Below are 15,847 nucleotides of genomic sequence, written 5' to 3'. Positions count from 1 at the left end.
TGACCGCAATGAGGGCTGTCTCTGTGGAGTGACCAGTCCTGAAGCCTGACTGATTAGGGTCTAGGAGGTCATTCTGTAAGAGATAAGCAGTAAGTTGGTTGGATACAGCACGTTCAAGTGTTTTAGAAAGGAAGGAGAGAAGAGAGACAGGACGGTAGTTGCCTATGACGGTAGGGTTCAGGGTTGGTTTTTTTATGAGCGGCGTGACTCTGGCTTGTTTTAGGGAGGTGGGGACCACCCCCGAGTTGAGTGAGGAGTTGATGGTTGCAGTTAGGAATGGGAGGATGTCTGGTGCTATGGTCTGGAGGAGTGGGGAGGGTAGCTGGTCCAGCTGGCAAGTAGTCGGACGGTTCGACGTTACCAGTGTCGGGGTCTCGGCTTCTGTAATGGGAGAGAAAGATGACAGAGTGAAGGATGAGGTTCTCGATTCAGCATTTGGAATGGGTGGGGGTTGGGAGAAGGAGCTGCGGATGTTCTCCACTTTTTCCTCAAAGAAGATCGCAAAGTCTTGAAAGAGGAGCTCTGAGCTAACAGGGTCTGAATCCTGATAGCTCACGTTAGCCAGCTGCTCATGCAATCGGTAATGCTAGCAGAATGAATGGATGTAAACTTTATTTAACATATTGCATATGGGTACAATACAACACATGGTAGCTGAAGCTATTTGGGACACGGAGCTATCTCCCAAACACACACACTGTTGTCACCGGAAGGGCACGCAGATGGTATCTACTGCGCATGGGCGTTTTCGCAACAACGGCTCCGTGCTGACTACACGCTGTTGTCGAAGCGTTTTTTTTGCGTATCTCCAAATGCAAACACAATTTTGCGTTTCAGCCGTATCCACAAAAAAACGCCAAAAAACGCATTTCTGTGTAATAGGGACATGAAACGTCGTCAAAAACGTATAAAAAAACGCCAGGAATACACTAGTCTAACATGGCCTTAGTCGAATACAATAAAAAAAAATAAGAAAGATTTTTTTTTTTTTTTTTTATATTGGCCTGGGGCCGCATGGAACGTCGGTGAGGGCCGCATGCGGCCCGCGGGCCGCCAGTTGCCCCTCCCTGACCTAGATTATTTGTAGTAGTCTAGTGGAGCTACAAAGGTTCGACTGGGTAGTTGATTTCTGTCATCTCTTGAAATGAAAGTTATAGAGACTGAAGGTCTGTTATAATTAGGGATGCACCGAAATTTCGGCCACCGAAAGTTTTCGGCTGAAAATGACCAAAAATGGCCTTTCGGCTTTTGGCCGAAAGAGTTTTTTCACCGAAAATATATCACCGAAACGGAAACAACCTGTAACCTAACACGTGTTGTTGTGATGATGTCATCAAAACGTGGCTTCAGTCATTACATGCGCGCTGTTTCTATGTAAACTCAGCGCGCAACGCGTCCAATAAATGCGTCTTTAACATGCTTTATATCCTTATTTACTATATGCCCGTTGCGGTTAACTTAAGAGGGGGGGGGGATTGTGTTTCTCACATTGACGCTGTCTGTCGTTGATAATATAATCTGAAGAGCATTATTATTATTATCATTCTCGAGAATACACGTCGCGCGTCTACTGTGCCAAAGTCAAGAGAGCACATTCATCTGCGGACTAGAAAGGTGCACTCAGTAGAGCACAGATGTCCGCCACTTGACTTGGAATTAATGTACTGTATGCATTCAGAAGTGCTGAATAAATGTTTTATGGACCCATAATAGTGATTATTTATTATTTAAGTAAAGTTTTGCCATAATCATATATTTTTCCATAATCAGGTAGCTGAACAACATTGGTAAAAAAAAATTCTATTCTATGATCATTTTCGGCCTTTCGGCATTCGGTTTTCAGCCAACTGTTTCCTATTTTCGGTATCGGTTTCGGCCAAGAATTTTCCCTTCGGTGCATCCCTAGTTATAATCAACTTCTGTTGCATTTTGGAAAAAAATATGAGACTTGTCATTCTAGCCATTTTGCTCTTGGCAGGTAATTTTGCTCTTGGCAGGTAATTTTTCTCATGGCAGGTAATTTTGCTCATGGCGGGTGCAACATTCATTCATGGTTCCCTTGCAAAATGGTGTCGCAGATAGCGGAAGGGGAAGGAGAATTCGGACTGAAATAGTCAGCCAATGGCGTACGTATTAGGGTTGGGTACCTTCACATTTGAACCGGTACCTGTGAATCGATACCGGTACCTGTGAATTGTTTTTTTTCAGTACTTCTCTAAAAATGTAATCTACCTACCTCAGTTGTAAAAGGGGAAAAAAAGAACTTAAAATTATTTATTATTTATTTAGAACAATTTGTTAATATATAATATAATATTGCAGTGAGCGTTGTCTGCATCTAGCTGTGTAACAACACTTGCAACCATTTTCGGCTTGCCATTGCCCTGACTGCTTTGTTGTTGAATCAAGTCAAATCCTAGGTAAGCGTGTATTGTGGCGTGAACATTGACGTGAACGTGCGGCACACTTCATAGGTTTCGTTTCGCGGTAAATGAAACATTGACGTCATCGGACTATAATTTTATTTTATTTTTTTCAGTACCGCTGGCTTTTATTTCTATAATAATAATGATTATGGATCTATGTGGCGGCGTGCTCTGCCTGTGCTCTGCCTGTGCTCCGCTCAGCACTGAAAAGCCGCCGTTCCACAGCTCAAACCATGAGTAGCCTCCAGCTGCAGCCCTGGAGAATCCTCTCACTGGCAAGCTTGTGCCAGCCACAGGACGTGCGCTGACATAAAGTACGGACGTTTCTCGAGGGGACGGTAGAGAGAGGGTCGCGGCCTGGAATTGATTGATTGAAAACTTTATTAATGTCCGCCTTGTTTTTAACTGGTTATGCTTGGGCCCTCTTTTGAAGTCGGTTATGCTTAGAGTTTATCTTTAGAGCAGGGCGATAGACCACCAAACAATGTACAGTTTTGCTTGTACAGTTGTACAGTTTCCCCCACCCACCGCTCCTACCCAACCCCCCACCCCACCCACCCAACCACCTCCAATGTACAGTCCTTCCCACCCAACCCCACCCACCAACCTCCTCCAATGTACAGTTTCTACCAGGGTTTCCGTTAGCCGGTAATTACTGGTATTTGACCGGCAAAATCTGTTGAAGTCTGACATATTTAATCTCTCCGGTAATAATGTCAGGTGAAAATAATTCCCTCTAAGCACAATTTGATTATTTGAATTGTATTAAAATAGGCTAAAATTCAATAGCCTATGCGATGAACGAAACAATCATTACATTTGTTTCATCGTTGCTTCACCAAGCAGGTCTAACGATGTTGTCAGCGAGAGCTTAGTGCTGGGTTTGCGAGAAGCATGCAGCTGCAGAGCCACAGAACCCACCAGCCTTGCCGGCACAGTGCAGTACTCTAATTCAGCCATTGGCAATTCAGCTGTTGGGTGGGGGGCGCTGCTGAGCGGTCCCCAGACCGGACATGAAAACACTGCTGCTCTGCGGGTCTGCAGCTGCATGCTTCTCCCCCTGAACAATTTAGTTGAATAGCCCTGGCCTATGCGATGAACGAAACAATCATTACATTTGTTTCATCGTTGCTTCACCAAGCAGGTCTAATAATGTTGTCAGCGGGAGCTTGCTGCTAGATTTGCGAGAAGCATGCAGCTGCAGACCCGCAGAGCAGCAGTGTTTTCAGGTCCGGTCTGGGGACCGCTCAGCAGCGCCCCCCACCCAACAGCTGAATTGCCAATGGCTGAATTAGAGTACTGCACTGTGCCGGCAAGGCTGGTGGGTTCTGTGGCTCTGCAGCTGCATGCTTCTCGCAAACCCAGCACTAAGCTCTCGCTGACAACATCGTTAGACCTGCTTGGTGAAGCAACGATGAAACAAATGTAATGATTGTTTCGTTCATCGCATAGGCCAGGGCTATTCAACTAAATTGTTCAGGGGGCCACATTGTCAGAAACCCAAGGGGCCAGGGGCCGGACTGCCACGGCGCCTCCCCGTGCTATGAATATATGTACACTTGACACAACACGCAACCACATTTTCACAACTTTTATTTAAAGGGGAACTATTTTACTATTTCTTTCACTATTTGGGCACTTTTACACAATTCCTGTGGGTTTATGGAACACCTCTGTAATATATTCATTGTCAAAAATTCATTGTCAAAAATTCATTGTTTTGTATTTCTAATCAAGTACTCAAAAACACGTTTTGAGCCTGGGCTCCAACCACTGTGGGAACTGTGTGGAAACTCAGCTGATTATCATGCAGCAGTGTCTCTCTGACATCACAAATCAGCACCTTTTCAGATGACTCAGTTCAGTGAGGGTGAATATTGTGAGAGGAGAATTGGAAGAATGCGCCAATATGAGAATTAGAGACATAGATCATATTAATATAAGTCCACATAGCTAGGAAACAATGCTAAACACTGAAAAAGGCCATTTATAAGATCCCCTTTAACTACATTGCAAAAGTAGTATACTTTTCAAAAAAAGTGCTTCATTTATGTGCAACAACTGCAACATCTCCTCTTCAACATTTCAATATAAAAATAAAATAAAAAACAAACAAGTGTATGATGTGCATATTTATGAACATTCTAACATCAACACTTGAACAAAAAAACACATTTATAGTGCAGCTGAGCTTATGAAAAAGTGCTTCATGTCTGTGCAACAACAGCAAATCACAGCATCTTATTAGCACTTATTGTCGACTCTTAACTCTCAAACATCAGGGGGGTGGGGGGCAGACAGGCCTAGCCTACATATCTAATGAGAGCGATTGACTTCTTTGACTGGGCAATGGCAGAGAAAGAGGGTTCATAGGAAGTGAGGGCTACCCGCAAACAGTGATGCAAATGCTCATTTGTCAAGGAGGCATGGTTGCTTGTTGTAATGGCATTCATGTGAGAGAAACTGGATTCACAGGTGTATGTTGAGCCAAACATTGTTAGCACAGATATTGCCAGCGTTTTTATTTTGGGGAATGTCTTGACATGAATACACTTTATCCAAAATGTTGTGGTGGATTCATTCTCAAGTGCCTGCTTCAGAGCAGATGATGCTTGCATGTCAATTATTTCAAGTTGCAGGAGACCTTCATCAATGTGAAGTGATGCCAGGAACTCTTGTCCTTTTGTGGAAATAGCAGCTACATTGGCAAATGGGTTGCTCACAAAATGCATCAATTATCTGGACATGTCAAATTCATCAAATCAACTTGCAAAGTTTTCCCTCAATTTATCAATGAAATATGTCATTAATTGAGTGACTTTTGGCTCAATTGTGCGTGTTAACGTTGACATGAAAAAAAAAAGTAAAAAAAAAAAATAATAAAAAATATTTAAAACATATTTTTTTTTATTTTTTTTTATTATCATGTAATCTTTGGCGGGCCGGTCAGAATCATCCCGCGGGCCGGATCTTACCCCCCACAGTCAGATCATCTGGGAGAGTGGAGGCTACCACGTGCTTCCTCCGACACACGTCCAGCCAATCACCGCTTCTTTTCACCTGGCAGCGCGGATTCTCATTGAGAGGGCATAGCGTGTGGGAGGATCACACTATCCCCCTCAGGTCCTATCCGCGCTTAGCAGGCGCCCCGACCGAACTGTAGGAGTCGCTGTTTACAACGACCCGGACCCACCCCGCCAGCTTCTCCCACCCTCTAATACAGCCAATTGTATTAGTGTGAACGGCCAGCCAAGCTGGTGACAACCCCGGAGCTGTGAGCTGGATTCGAACAGGCGAATCCAGCTCGCAGCTCCGGGGTTGGCGACGAACGCAATCTCCGCTCGGCCACCTAACCGCCAATTTGAGCCTATTTTAATACAATTCAAATAATCAAATTGTGCTTAGAGGGAATTATTTTCACCGGACATTATGACCAGCACCAAGTCGTTGGGAGGTGGAGATATACATCACGCAAACCCACGATAATGTTGCTGTCTCTCTCTGCCAAATTTCTCAGTTCTTCGCTTGATATAATTAATACAAATGTCCAATATAACGGAATTCGTTAGCTCATAAAAATGTGATTATAACAGACTGCTGTTTATTAATGTCGGGCAGACTGCCCACCGACACCTCAAGTCGGCAGCAGCACGAAGTCTCGAGGGACTTATTTTATTTGGAATATATTAATGACTGTATATACGCAAAAGTAGCCTAGTTTTAAGTTAAAATATTATAAATGCCTTGAGGATGGCATTCTTTATATAGGCCTATCAATTGTTTTTAAGCTCAATAAACTGACCGGAATTGATCCCATTTGTCCGGTAGATTGAAATCTACCGGACACTCAGACCTGCAAAAAAAAATTCTAACTGAAACCCTGGTTTCTACATCAAATGTATACTGCTGGACTACTAGAGGCTCCCAGAAGCAGTCAAAAGAGGATCGGTAATGCAGCCTTTATCAACTATGCCCCAAAACTATGGAACAAACGACCCCAAAACATCAGGGAAGCCAACTCGCTAGACATCTTTAAAAGACAGCTTCTCTCTTTGCTCAGGCATTTCACTGATAGATATCTGCTACCACCTAGTGGCAAGAGGAAACATCAGGGATATCCTGACACAACTTGTATTTACCTGCACTATTCTTACCCTGCCTACTCTTATACACTGCCTATCAAATTCATGTGTCGGTTATTGCACTTTTTACTTCTTACTGATTACTATTTTTAAACTGAATCATTTTAAACTATTTTTATTATCTGCTAGATCCAAATGTGAAACACTGTGATTATTTGTATTACTGAATAGAGAGCCTATTAGGATGCTAGATCCTAATGTGAAACACTGTGATTTGCCATACCTTGCTATGCTCGCTCATGCCTGTATTTTTTATGTCCGTTCTATTTTAAAATTTTTTGACTATTTTTAAACTGAATCATTTTAAACTATTTTTACTATTTGTGTTACTGAAAACTGTAAGCGGAGAGCCTATTGGTATGCTAGATCCTAATGTGAAACACTGTGATTTGCCATACCTTGCTACCTCTCTATCTTTTTATGCCCGCGTATGCCTGTATTTTTTACTGTTGTGAAGCACTTTGAACTGCAACCTCTGTATGAAAAGTGCTATACAAATAAAGTTATTATTATAAATGTATATACGTACTCTCTTTTCTAGGCTATTTTTGTATCACAGAAACTACTGTATTTGCAAATCTGGTATGTCATAAACAGTGATGCCACAGATTACTTGTAAAAGTAATCTGATTACTGATTACTCCTTTAAAAAGTAATCTTAGTTACTTTACTGATTACTTGATTATCAGAGTAACTTAGTTACTTTGAAAGTAACTAGGTTACGAAGTCGTCGTCCCTGCTGCTGCCACAACATAAGAATGACAAAAAAAATTGTAAAATGTACTCAGTTTGAGTAAAATGTACTAATGGGGCAGGTAGGCCTATCTATATATCTATAGATTTCACAAAAGATAAATGGTCAATAACACCACATGTAGGCTGATATGTAGCCTACCTTTGAGGCCTGCCCTATTCAGATATGGTTCTAATGTTCCTAGTGAAACAGGGGAGAGGGGTGAGTAAACCAGTGATTATATCTCAGTAACAGAATCTTCTCAAACCTCTTGTCAGAAAGTCTGTTCCTTCTAGGCGTGAGCACCAACCCTCCCAGACTAAAAAGCCATTCCACAGGAGCACTTGATGGGTTGGAGTGTTATACTTCAAGAAAATGTTCTTTATGTTTGAAGGTCTATCCAGTATCTGAAGCTCATGCTCTTAAAAAACAGTCTATTAAACGGTACTGCTCCTCCTATGCTATTATTATTATTATTATTATTATTATTATTATTATTATTATTATTATTATTATTATTATTATTATTTATTATTGTGTGCTACTGACAACCTACATACTGCAGTATTGATTGATTGATTGATTGAAAAGTTTATTAACAGATTGCAGAATGGGTACAGTACAGTACGGCTCAATACATACAATTGTTAAGAGGATGCAGACCTGAGAGAGACTTTCGTCTTGTTTCCATCAGGGTCCCCCATTTTCAATTCATCATGACACACACGACATACAGATAGACAGTACTGCTACATCTATACATTTATGACATACCAGATTTTCAAATGCAGTACTGTTTGTGATACTAAAAAAATCCAGAAAAAGAGTGTATACACATTTGACATAGAAACTGTGCATTGGGGGAGGTTGGGTAGGTGGGGTGGGGCTGTACATTGGAGGTGTGTGTGAGTATGGTGTTCCATGTTCATGAATAGTGCAATGCAAAAGATGTTTAACTCAAAGGTGGAACATACCTGCACTATGGTTTAAATCCAGTAAAGAAATCCAGAAGTCGATGCTTCGGGTTTGGTTTTTTCTATCCGTTTGGTCGTGCTGTGCTGTATATTCCAGATGCGGTAGACAGTATTTTGTTTCCTCCGCATAGTGTTTGTTTGTTTGTTGGTTGTTTGCAAGAAAGCGTTACCAGCGTGAACGTCTCCCTGCTAGCTCGCTAGTTTTGGTGAGCCTGATAATAACAATAACAGCCGCGCCCACCAGCATGGAACAGCGTGAGGTTGCGTGCTGTGACGTCACTCCCCCAATACAAGGAAATACAGCTCCAAACGTATATTTTTTACTGTCTAAAACGAAATAAAATACTGCATTCCGCCTGCATTATGAATTTATGATGAGATAGTAACGAAATAGTAACGCACAGCCACTTGGACAAGTAACTGCAATCAGATTACTGGCTTTTAAAGATTAACGCGTTTGATTACTTTTCCCCGAAAATAGTAATCTGATTACTGTAAGGCGTTACTTAGTAACGCGTTAGTGGCATCACTGGTCATAAATGTCTAGATATAGCAGTATTGTCTATCTGTATTAGGGCTGTCTTAAATACTTCGAAGCTTCAAAGCTTCATTCGATGGCACAAGCTTCGAACATAAAAAAAAAAGATCGAAGTTAAAGGGGAACTATTTTACTATTTCTTTCACTATTTGGGCACTTTTACACAATTCCTGTGTTTATGGAACACCTCTGTAATTATATATTTTTTTTAATTCATCGTTTTGTATTTCTAATCAAGTCCTCAAAAACAGCATTTTTCTACCTGAAGATCTTAAGCTGTTTTGAGGCTGGGCTCCTAAACCACTGTGTGTGGCCGTCGCGCGTCGCGGCATCTGGGACATTAACATGCAGCGGTGTCTTTCTGACATCACAAATCATCACATTTTCAGATGACTCAGTTCAGTGAGGGTGAATATTGTGAGAGGAGAATTGGAAGAATGCGCCAATATGAGAATTAGAGACATAGATCATATTAATATAAGTCCACATAGCTAGGAAACAATGCTAAACACTGAAAAAGGCCATTTATAAGATGGTTCCCCTTTACATTTTTTATTTTTTTTATATACTTCTGTGTGTGTGCGCGCATGGGGCCATTGGGTGGGGCCGGGGGACAAATACACTGGAGGAAAGTAACTCGGCTCAGCACTGCCCAAATTATATCATCACTATTGCCTGTTTGAAGGATATCATCCTCAAACACATATACACCTACATGCCTTGTAGAATTCCACACATAAGAAAGAAAGATACTGGGATGAATAAACAAAATAGGCAATAAAATGTAGAAATGCATGCAATACATAAATAAATATGAATCTCCATATATGAAATGGAACATTTAGATAAGGTGCTACTGAGATGTTTTGGTGAGTTCTTTGTTTTTTTGTGGAAGTTGCCCTTCTTAAAAATGCATGAACATTCACTGATAATTTGTCTGTAGTGGAGTCTACATTGCCGGACCATGTAGAATCCGGACCTTGTAGACTGACATAATTCTGTGCATAGTTTAGTCTACACAGGCCATATTTCAAATAATCAAAATCTTACTTCATTCATCTTAAATAGGGATGCCCCGATCGATCGGCCACCGATCGTTATCGGCCGATAATCAGTATAAATATGCGATCGGGGAATTCCGATAATTAGTCATATTCGCCGATCGCGGAAACTGATCAAGTGGATATCTCACTCGCTTGTCTCAGACGCACAGGACCTGCAAACTGCTCCTCCTCCCTAGCCCCGCCCGTACCCGTGTAGAGTTTGTAAACACAGAGGAGGCGGACCTCCTCTGCTGAGTCTAGATAGTGCATTCGACCTGAGCTAACGTTAGCTACCTAGCTATCGTTACTGTTTAAACAAAATTACCCAGTCAACTATTCACTTTTAGTAGGCATTGTCTAACGGTATTTAGCCGGCTAGCTACTGATAGCTCCGGATATCAACAAATGCCCCAGGAAGTCTAGTAGTCCATGTTGATATCTCCGTTAGCTTGCGTTAGCTGACGTTAGTTCACAGTTCAAAACGAAATGTCCGATTGAACTAAATAGTTGTCTTAACGTCATCTAGCCGGCTAGCAGTAGCTACAGATGGCTCCTGATATCAATGTCTTATAACATTGATTGAATGCGTATTCGAGCTGAGGGCTTGCTGAATGTGAAATGACCAAAGCATAACGTTACCAATAGGGTCCCGCTGCAGCGCCGGAGAATCCTTTTTGGAGCTGAAGGCTACTAGAGTACACACAGACAGTGGAGCTGTTTGCAGATAGCGAGCATTTTGACTTGTTGCGTGGTGGCGATGTCTCGCAGATAATACAAGTACAAGTCTAATTATATAATATATATATTTTATAAAAAAAAAAAAAAAAAAACTTTTTATATAAAATAAATTTGAATGTCTTTTTAATCAAAAACGATCGGATCGGTATCGGCCGATATGGCTCACGACGATCGGTGATCGGTATCGGTGGCAAAAAACGTGATCGGGGCATCCCTAATCTTAAACATTCTTGATTTGGGGGATTGGTAGTTCCCATGAAATCTGAAGTTGTTCAAACGACGACAGCGATCCACCTTGAATTAAATCACACAGCCGAGTGAAACCTTGTTGGCTGCGTCACAGTCACGAAAGGGCCCTACTTAAAGTGCTGTACAAGTCCCACGACATAAGATTACAAAAAATATATATAACATTTTTTTTTTCTCTCTCGAAGCTTCGAATTAAAATCGAAGCTCGGCTCCGATTGCCAAAAAAAGCTTCGAAGGTCAGCCCTAATCTGTATGTTATGATGAATTGAAAATGGGGGACCCTGATGTAAACAAGATGAAAGTCTTTCTCTGGTCTGCATCCCCTTAACAATTGTATGTATTGAGCTGTACTGTATTGTACCCATTCTGTACCCAATCAATCAATCAAAACCAGCCCACACTCACTTAAAACAGCGCAGGTTTGTGGCTGCCTTCGAGAAACTTCCGTACTTTCCGCCAATCAGCGCGCGTCCTGTGGCTGGCACAAGCTTGCCAGTGAGAGGATTCTCCAGGGCTGCAGCTGGACCCTATTGCAAACCATTGGGGTGACAGACAGTGGCTCGGCAGGTAGACCAGTCGTCTGGTAATCCGGAGGTTCCCGGTTTGATTCCTGCCCCTCCCGGGCAGCATGTCGGAAGTAGCCTTGAGCAAGACACTTGACCTCTAATTTCTCCCGATGAGCAGGTTGGCACCTTGCATGGTCGCCTCCGCAGTCGATGTGCGAGTGAATGTGAGGAACAAATTGTAAAGCGCGTTGGATAAAAGCTGTTATATAAATGCACCTTTTACCATTGGAAACGATTTCAACTAAGGCACAGTGGTCCGTGTCCCGTCTGAAAGGACCTCTGCACTACCCTCCCTCTTGCTCCTCCTCTTCCTCACTTTCTCTCCTCCTCTCCCTCCATCCAGGTGGACATCAGTGCGGTGGTGGCGTACACCATGGCGGTCAAGGAGGACGGGGAGCTGGCACTCATGAAGAAGGCCGCCGCCGTCACCAGCGAGGTCTACTCCAAGTTCTTCAAGGAGCGAGTCATGGAGATCGTGGACGCAGACGAGGTGAGGAAGGATTCTCTTTTGGTTCATTACAATTTACTCAAGCCTAGTAACAGACACAGTATTTCTGACACTTGGAATACATTCCCTGATATCCATAGATGTCGCTAGAATCAGATACCAAGAACATGCAAATGGATCATATTTAAAAAAATCTGTAAATGTGTATTCTACGTTCTTATGGAATGAATGAGATTAAAAAATATATATATATATATTTTTTTATTAATTTTGAGTAAATTTTCATAACACGCTAATTTGCGGTGTAATTAATTAATCTAATTAACGTGATAAACTGACAGCCCTAGAAATAAGAAAAAGCATATAGCATATCAAATCATAACGAGTAAAGTAAGGATAACAAATACATTAAAACACGTACAACTTTGATTGACAAAGGTTGGAGATTTTTTAACTGCAACAGAGGGGAGGATCTCAAGCTTTAAAGGAAAACTCCCAACATTTTGGGAAATTAGCTTATTTAACATCTTCCCTGGAGTTAGACAAGAAGATGCATACCTTTTTTGTCTCTGTGCATGCATTAGGTTTAGGGAACAGCCGCTCCGTTAGTGTAGCTTAGCTTCATCACTGGAAGTGGGGCAGAGTTGTAGCCTCAAGTTCCCTACAGTCACGAAATACACTCCAAATACAACTCCAAAACGTTCCTGTAAACATGTTGTGACCGGTGTATTTACCACGTGGAGAAATAAAAAATAATTGAATTAGACAATTACGTTTTCTAAGCAAATATACTCTGATTTTTCTTTTGCCTAACCACTCCTCTCTGGGCGCAGTCAGTGATTTCAACGTGAAGCCGTGTTTGTTGACATTTTCATTCATTCAAAGGATCCGAACCGATTGAAGTTTATGGATACTATGACTTAAAATCCTTTTACCTTGACGATTTAAAAGCCTCCCCAATTTAGAAAACAGTATTCCAATGGCTGGTCTTGATAGGCTAACCAACAAACACAGAACCGGTTAGTTTAGGTTTGTGTTAACGTTAGATAATGTACAAAATAAACGTATTCCGCTGCTATAGACGTCGCTCTTTTATTTTGAAACCCCCCAGATAGGAAGTCATTGCTCTCGTTATTTGCTTTAGTGTCCGCCCGTTTCTGTGTTTGTTGGTTAGCTCCGTTAGCTAGCAGCCTATCAAGACCAGCCATTGGAATACTGTTTTCTAAATTGGGGAGGCTTTTAATCGTCAAGGTAAGAGGATTTTAAGTCATGGTATCCATAAACTTCAATCGGTTCGGATCCTTTGAATGAATGATTATGTCAACAAACACGGCTTCATGTTGAAATCACTGACTGCACCCAGAGAGGAGTGGTTAGGCAAAAAATAGTTCAGAGTATATTTGCTTAGAAAACGTAATTGTCTAATTCAATAATTTTTTATTTCTCCACGTGGTAAATACACAGGTCACAACATGTTTACAGGAACGTTTTGGAGTTGTATTTGGAGTGTATTTCGTGACTGTAGGGAACTTGAGGCTACAACTCTGCCCCACTTCCAGTGATGAAGCTACGCTAACGGAGCGGCTGTTCCCTAAGCCTAATGCATGCACAGAGCAGGGTTTCCGTTAGAAAAAATTGTTGCCGGTCTCAGGGTCCGGTAGATTTAAATCTACCGGTCAAATGAGAGAAATTCCGGTCAGAGTTTATTGAACTTAAAAACAATTGATAGGCAGGCTATATAAAGAATGACATCCTCAAGGCATGAGGCTACTTTTGCATATACAGTCATTATATTCCAAATAAAATAAGTTCCGAGACTGTGCTGCTGCCGACTTTAAATCAAATAGGTGTCTGTGGGCAGTCGCCCGACATTAATAAACAGCAGTCTGTTATAATCACATTTTTATGAGCTAACGAATTCCGTTATATTGGACATTTGTATTAATTATATCAAGCGAAGAACTGAGAATTTTGGCAGAGAGAGTCGGCAACATTATCGTGGGTTTGCGTGATGACTCTCTACCTCCCAACTTATTTGCGAGAGTATGTCGCTGCAGAGCAGCAGATTCAGCTGTTTTCAGGCTCTATCTGGGGACCGCTCAGCAGCGCCCCCCACCCAACAGCTGAATTGCCAATGGCTGAATTGGAGTACTGCACTGTGCCGGCACTGCTGGTGTGCAGCTCCGGCTCTGCAGCTGCATACAGTCGCAAATCTAGCAGCAAGCTCCCGCTGACAACATTATTATACCTGCTTGGTGAAGCAACGATGAAACAAATGTAATGATTGTTTCGTTCATCGCATAGGCTATTTAATTTTAGCCTATTTTAATATAATTCAAATAATCAAATTGTGCTTAGAGGGAATTATTTTCACCGGACATTAAGACCGGAGAGATTAAATATGTCGGACTTCAACAGATTTTGCCGGTCAAATACCGGTAATTACCGGACAACGGAAACCCTGGCACAGACAAAAAAGGTATGCATCTTCTTGTCTAACTCCAGGGAAGATGTTAAATAAGCTAATTTCCCAAAATGTTGGAGTTTTCCTTTAAGGACTGTTGGTGTTCATTCCATGAGTAGGGCCCTATGGAATCCACCATCGCGGAGGATTTCATGGAATTGAGGTATTAACACGGAATTCAGAATTATCACGGAAGGGTGTGGAATTTGCTTAAATTATACATAAATCTGTTTTCATATAAATCGATGTCCACTACGACTTTAAAACGATGATGTGGCACGGTCTACGGAGTAGCCAAACGTTACACTATAAAAACGAACTGGATAGTTGATTTAACTTCATTAGCTGAAATATTCTAAGTGTGTGCGTGAGCGCCCGTCCCATATCTGGTCTTTGGAAAGACCAGATGATGTCAGAGGAGTTACTAGTATTTACTGAGGATGGCCACATAATGTTGATATTTAAACTTAATTATTATACAGAGAGAAGCTTTAGCAAGTACAAAACGCTGCTGACCGATAAAAGAGAATCCCTCACTGAGGAAAACACCTCATGCCTAACCATCATGTATCACAACGGTGATGTCGGCCAGAGACCCTAACCATCATGTATCACAATGGTGATGTCGGCCAGAGACCCTAACCATCATGTATCACAATGGTGATGTCGGCCAGAGACCCTAACCATCATGTATCACAATGGTGATGTCGGCCCGAGAGGAGAGGGGGAGAAGCATCAACCTGTAAAAGACATCTCTTTGAAATAAATTACATTGGAGTTTCTTTCTGATTTCTTATAAACAAATTATTATTTTGTATTATTTAGTTATTGCACTGCACTGGCAGTTGAACTGCATTGAACTGAATTGAAGAAAAAAAAACCTCATAACTGCACTGGCACTGTTTGCAGATGTACTGTTATTAAAGTTGGTTAAAAACATAATTTTGAATACTTTTTTTGGTTAAATCCAAAGTAAAAAAACGTAAAATCCGAAAACAGGAAAATTAAAAACCGAGAAATCCGAAAACAGGAAAAGATAAAAACTGATTTTATAGGGCCCTACATGAGCTAGAGGCATCATAGCAAAAAGCAGATTGACCCTGTTCTGAGAACTCGAGGGACCTTGAGGACCAGCCAGTCACTAGAACGGGTTCCAAAATTCCATTCCAATAATGATGTAGTATAAGGAGGTAGCTTGCCAATAAGGACCTTACAAATGAATGAAATAAAAATCTATGCACCTCCCTGACCCCGTAACCCCCCCCCCTACAGAAAGTACGCCACAGTAAGCTGGCAGAGTCGGTCGAGAAGGCGATAGAGGAGAAGAAGTTCCTGGGCGGCGCAGACCCCTCCACGGTGGAGATGTGCTACCCTCCCATCATCCAGAGCGGAGGGAACTACAGCCTGAAGTTCAGCGTCGTCAGGTAAGTCGCCGTGGAGACGCAGTAGGTTCCGTAGGTTCCGCTTAGCGCTCCGTTCACCGGCCTGTACTGCAGACCCGCCTGGCCGGAGTTCCATTCGCTTTG

At 41.9% G+C, this 15,847-nt stretch overlaps 1 protein-coding gene across 1 annotated transcript in view; it reads left to right on the top strand.

Moving 5' to 3' along the window:
- The window catches only part of supt16h (SPT16 homolog, facilitates chromatin remodeling subunit), a 100,915-nt gene that overhangs the window by 15,270 nt on the left and 69,798 nt on the right, over positions 1-15,847 (top strand). Inside the window, exons 5-6 of the mRNA XM_084312337.1 lie at positions 11,753-11,899; positions 15,594-15,745. Of these exons, the coding sequence (XP_084168463.1) occupies positions 11,753-11,899; positions 15,594-15,745 (299 nt within the window). The remainder of the gene's footprint in view (positions 1-11,752; positions 11,900-15,593; positions 15,746-15,847) is intronic.

This window comes from Notolepis coatsorum (assembly GCF_963971535.1).
Source record: "Notolepis coatsorum genome assembly, chromosome: 4".
NCBI classification, from domain to species: Eukaryota; Metazoa; Chordata; class Actinopteri; order Aulopiformes; family Paralepididae; genus Notolepis; species Notolepis coatsorum.
Note: the sequence above shows the minus strand (reverse complement) of the source record. Positions and strands in the feature narration are given on the sequence as shown.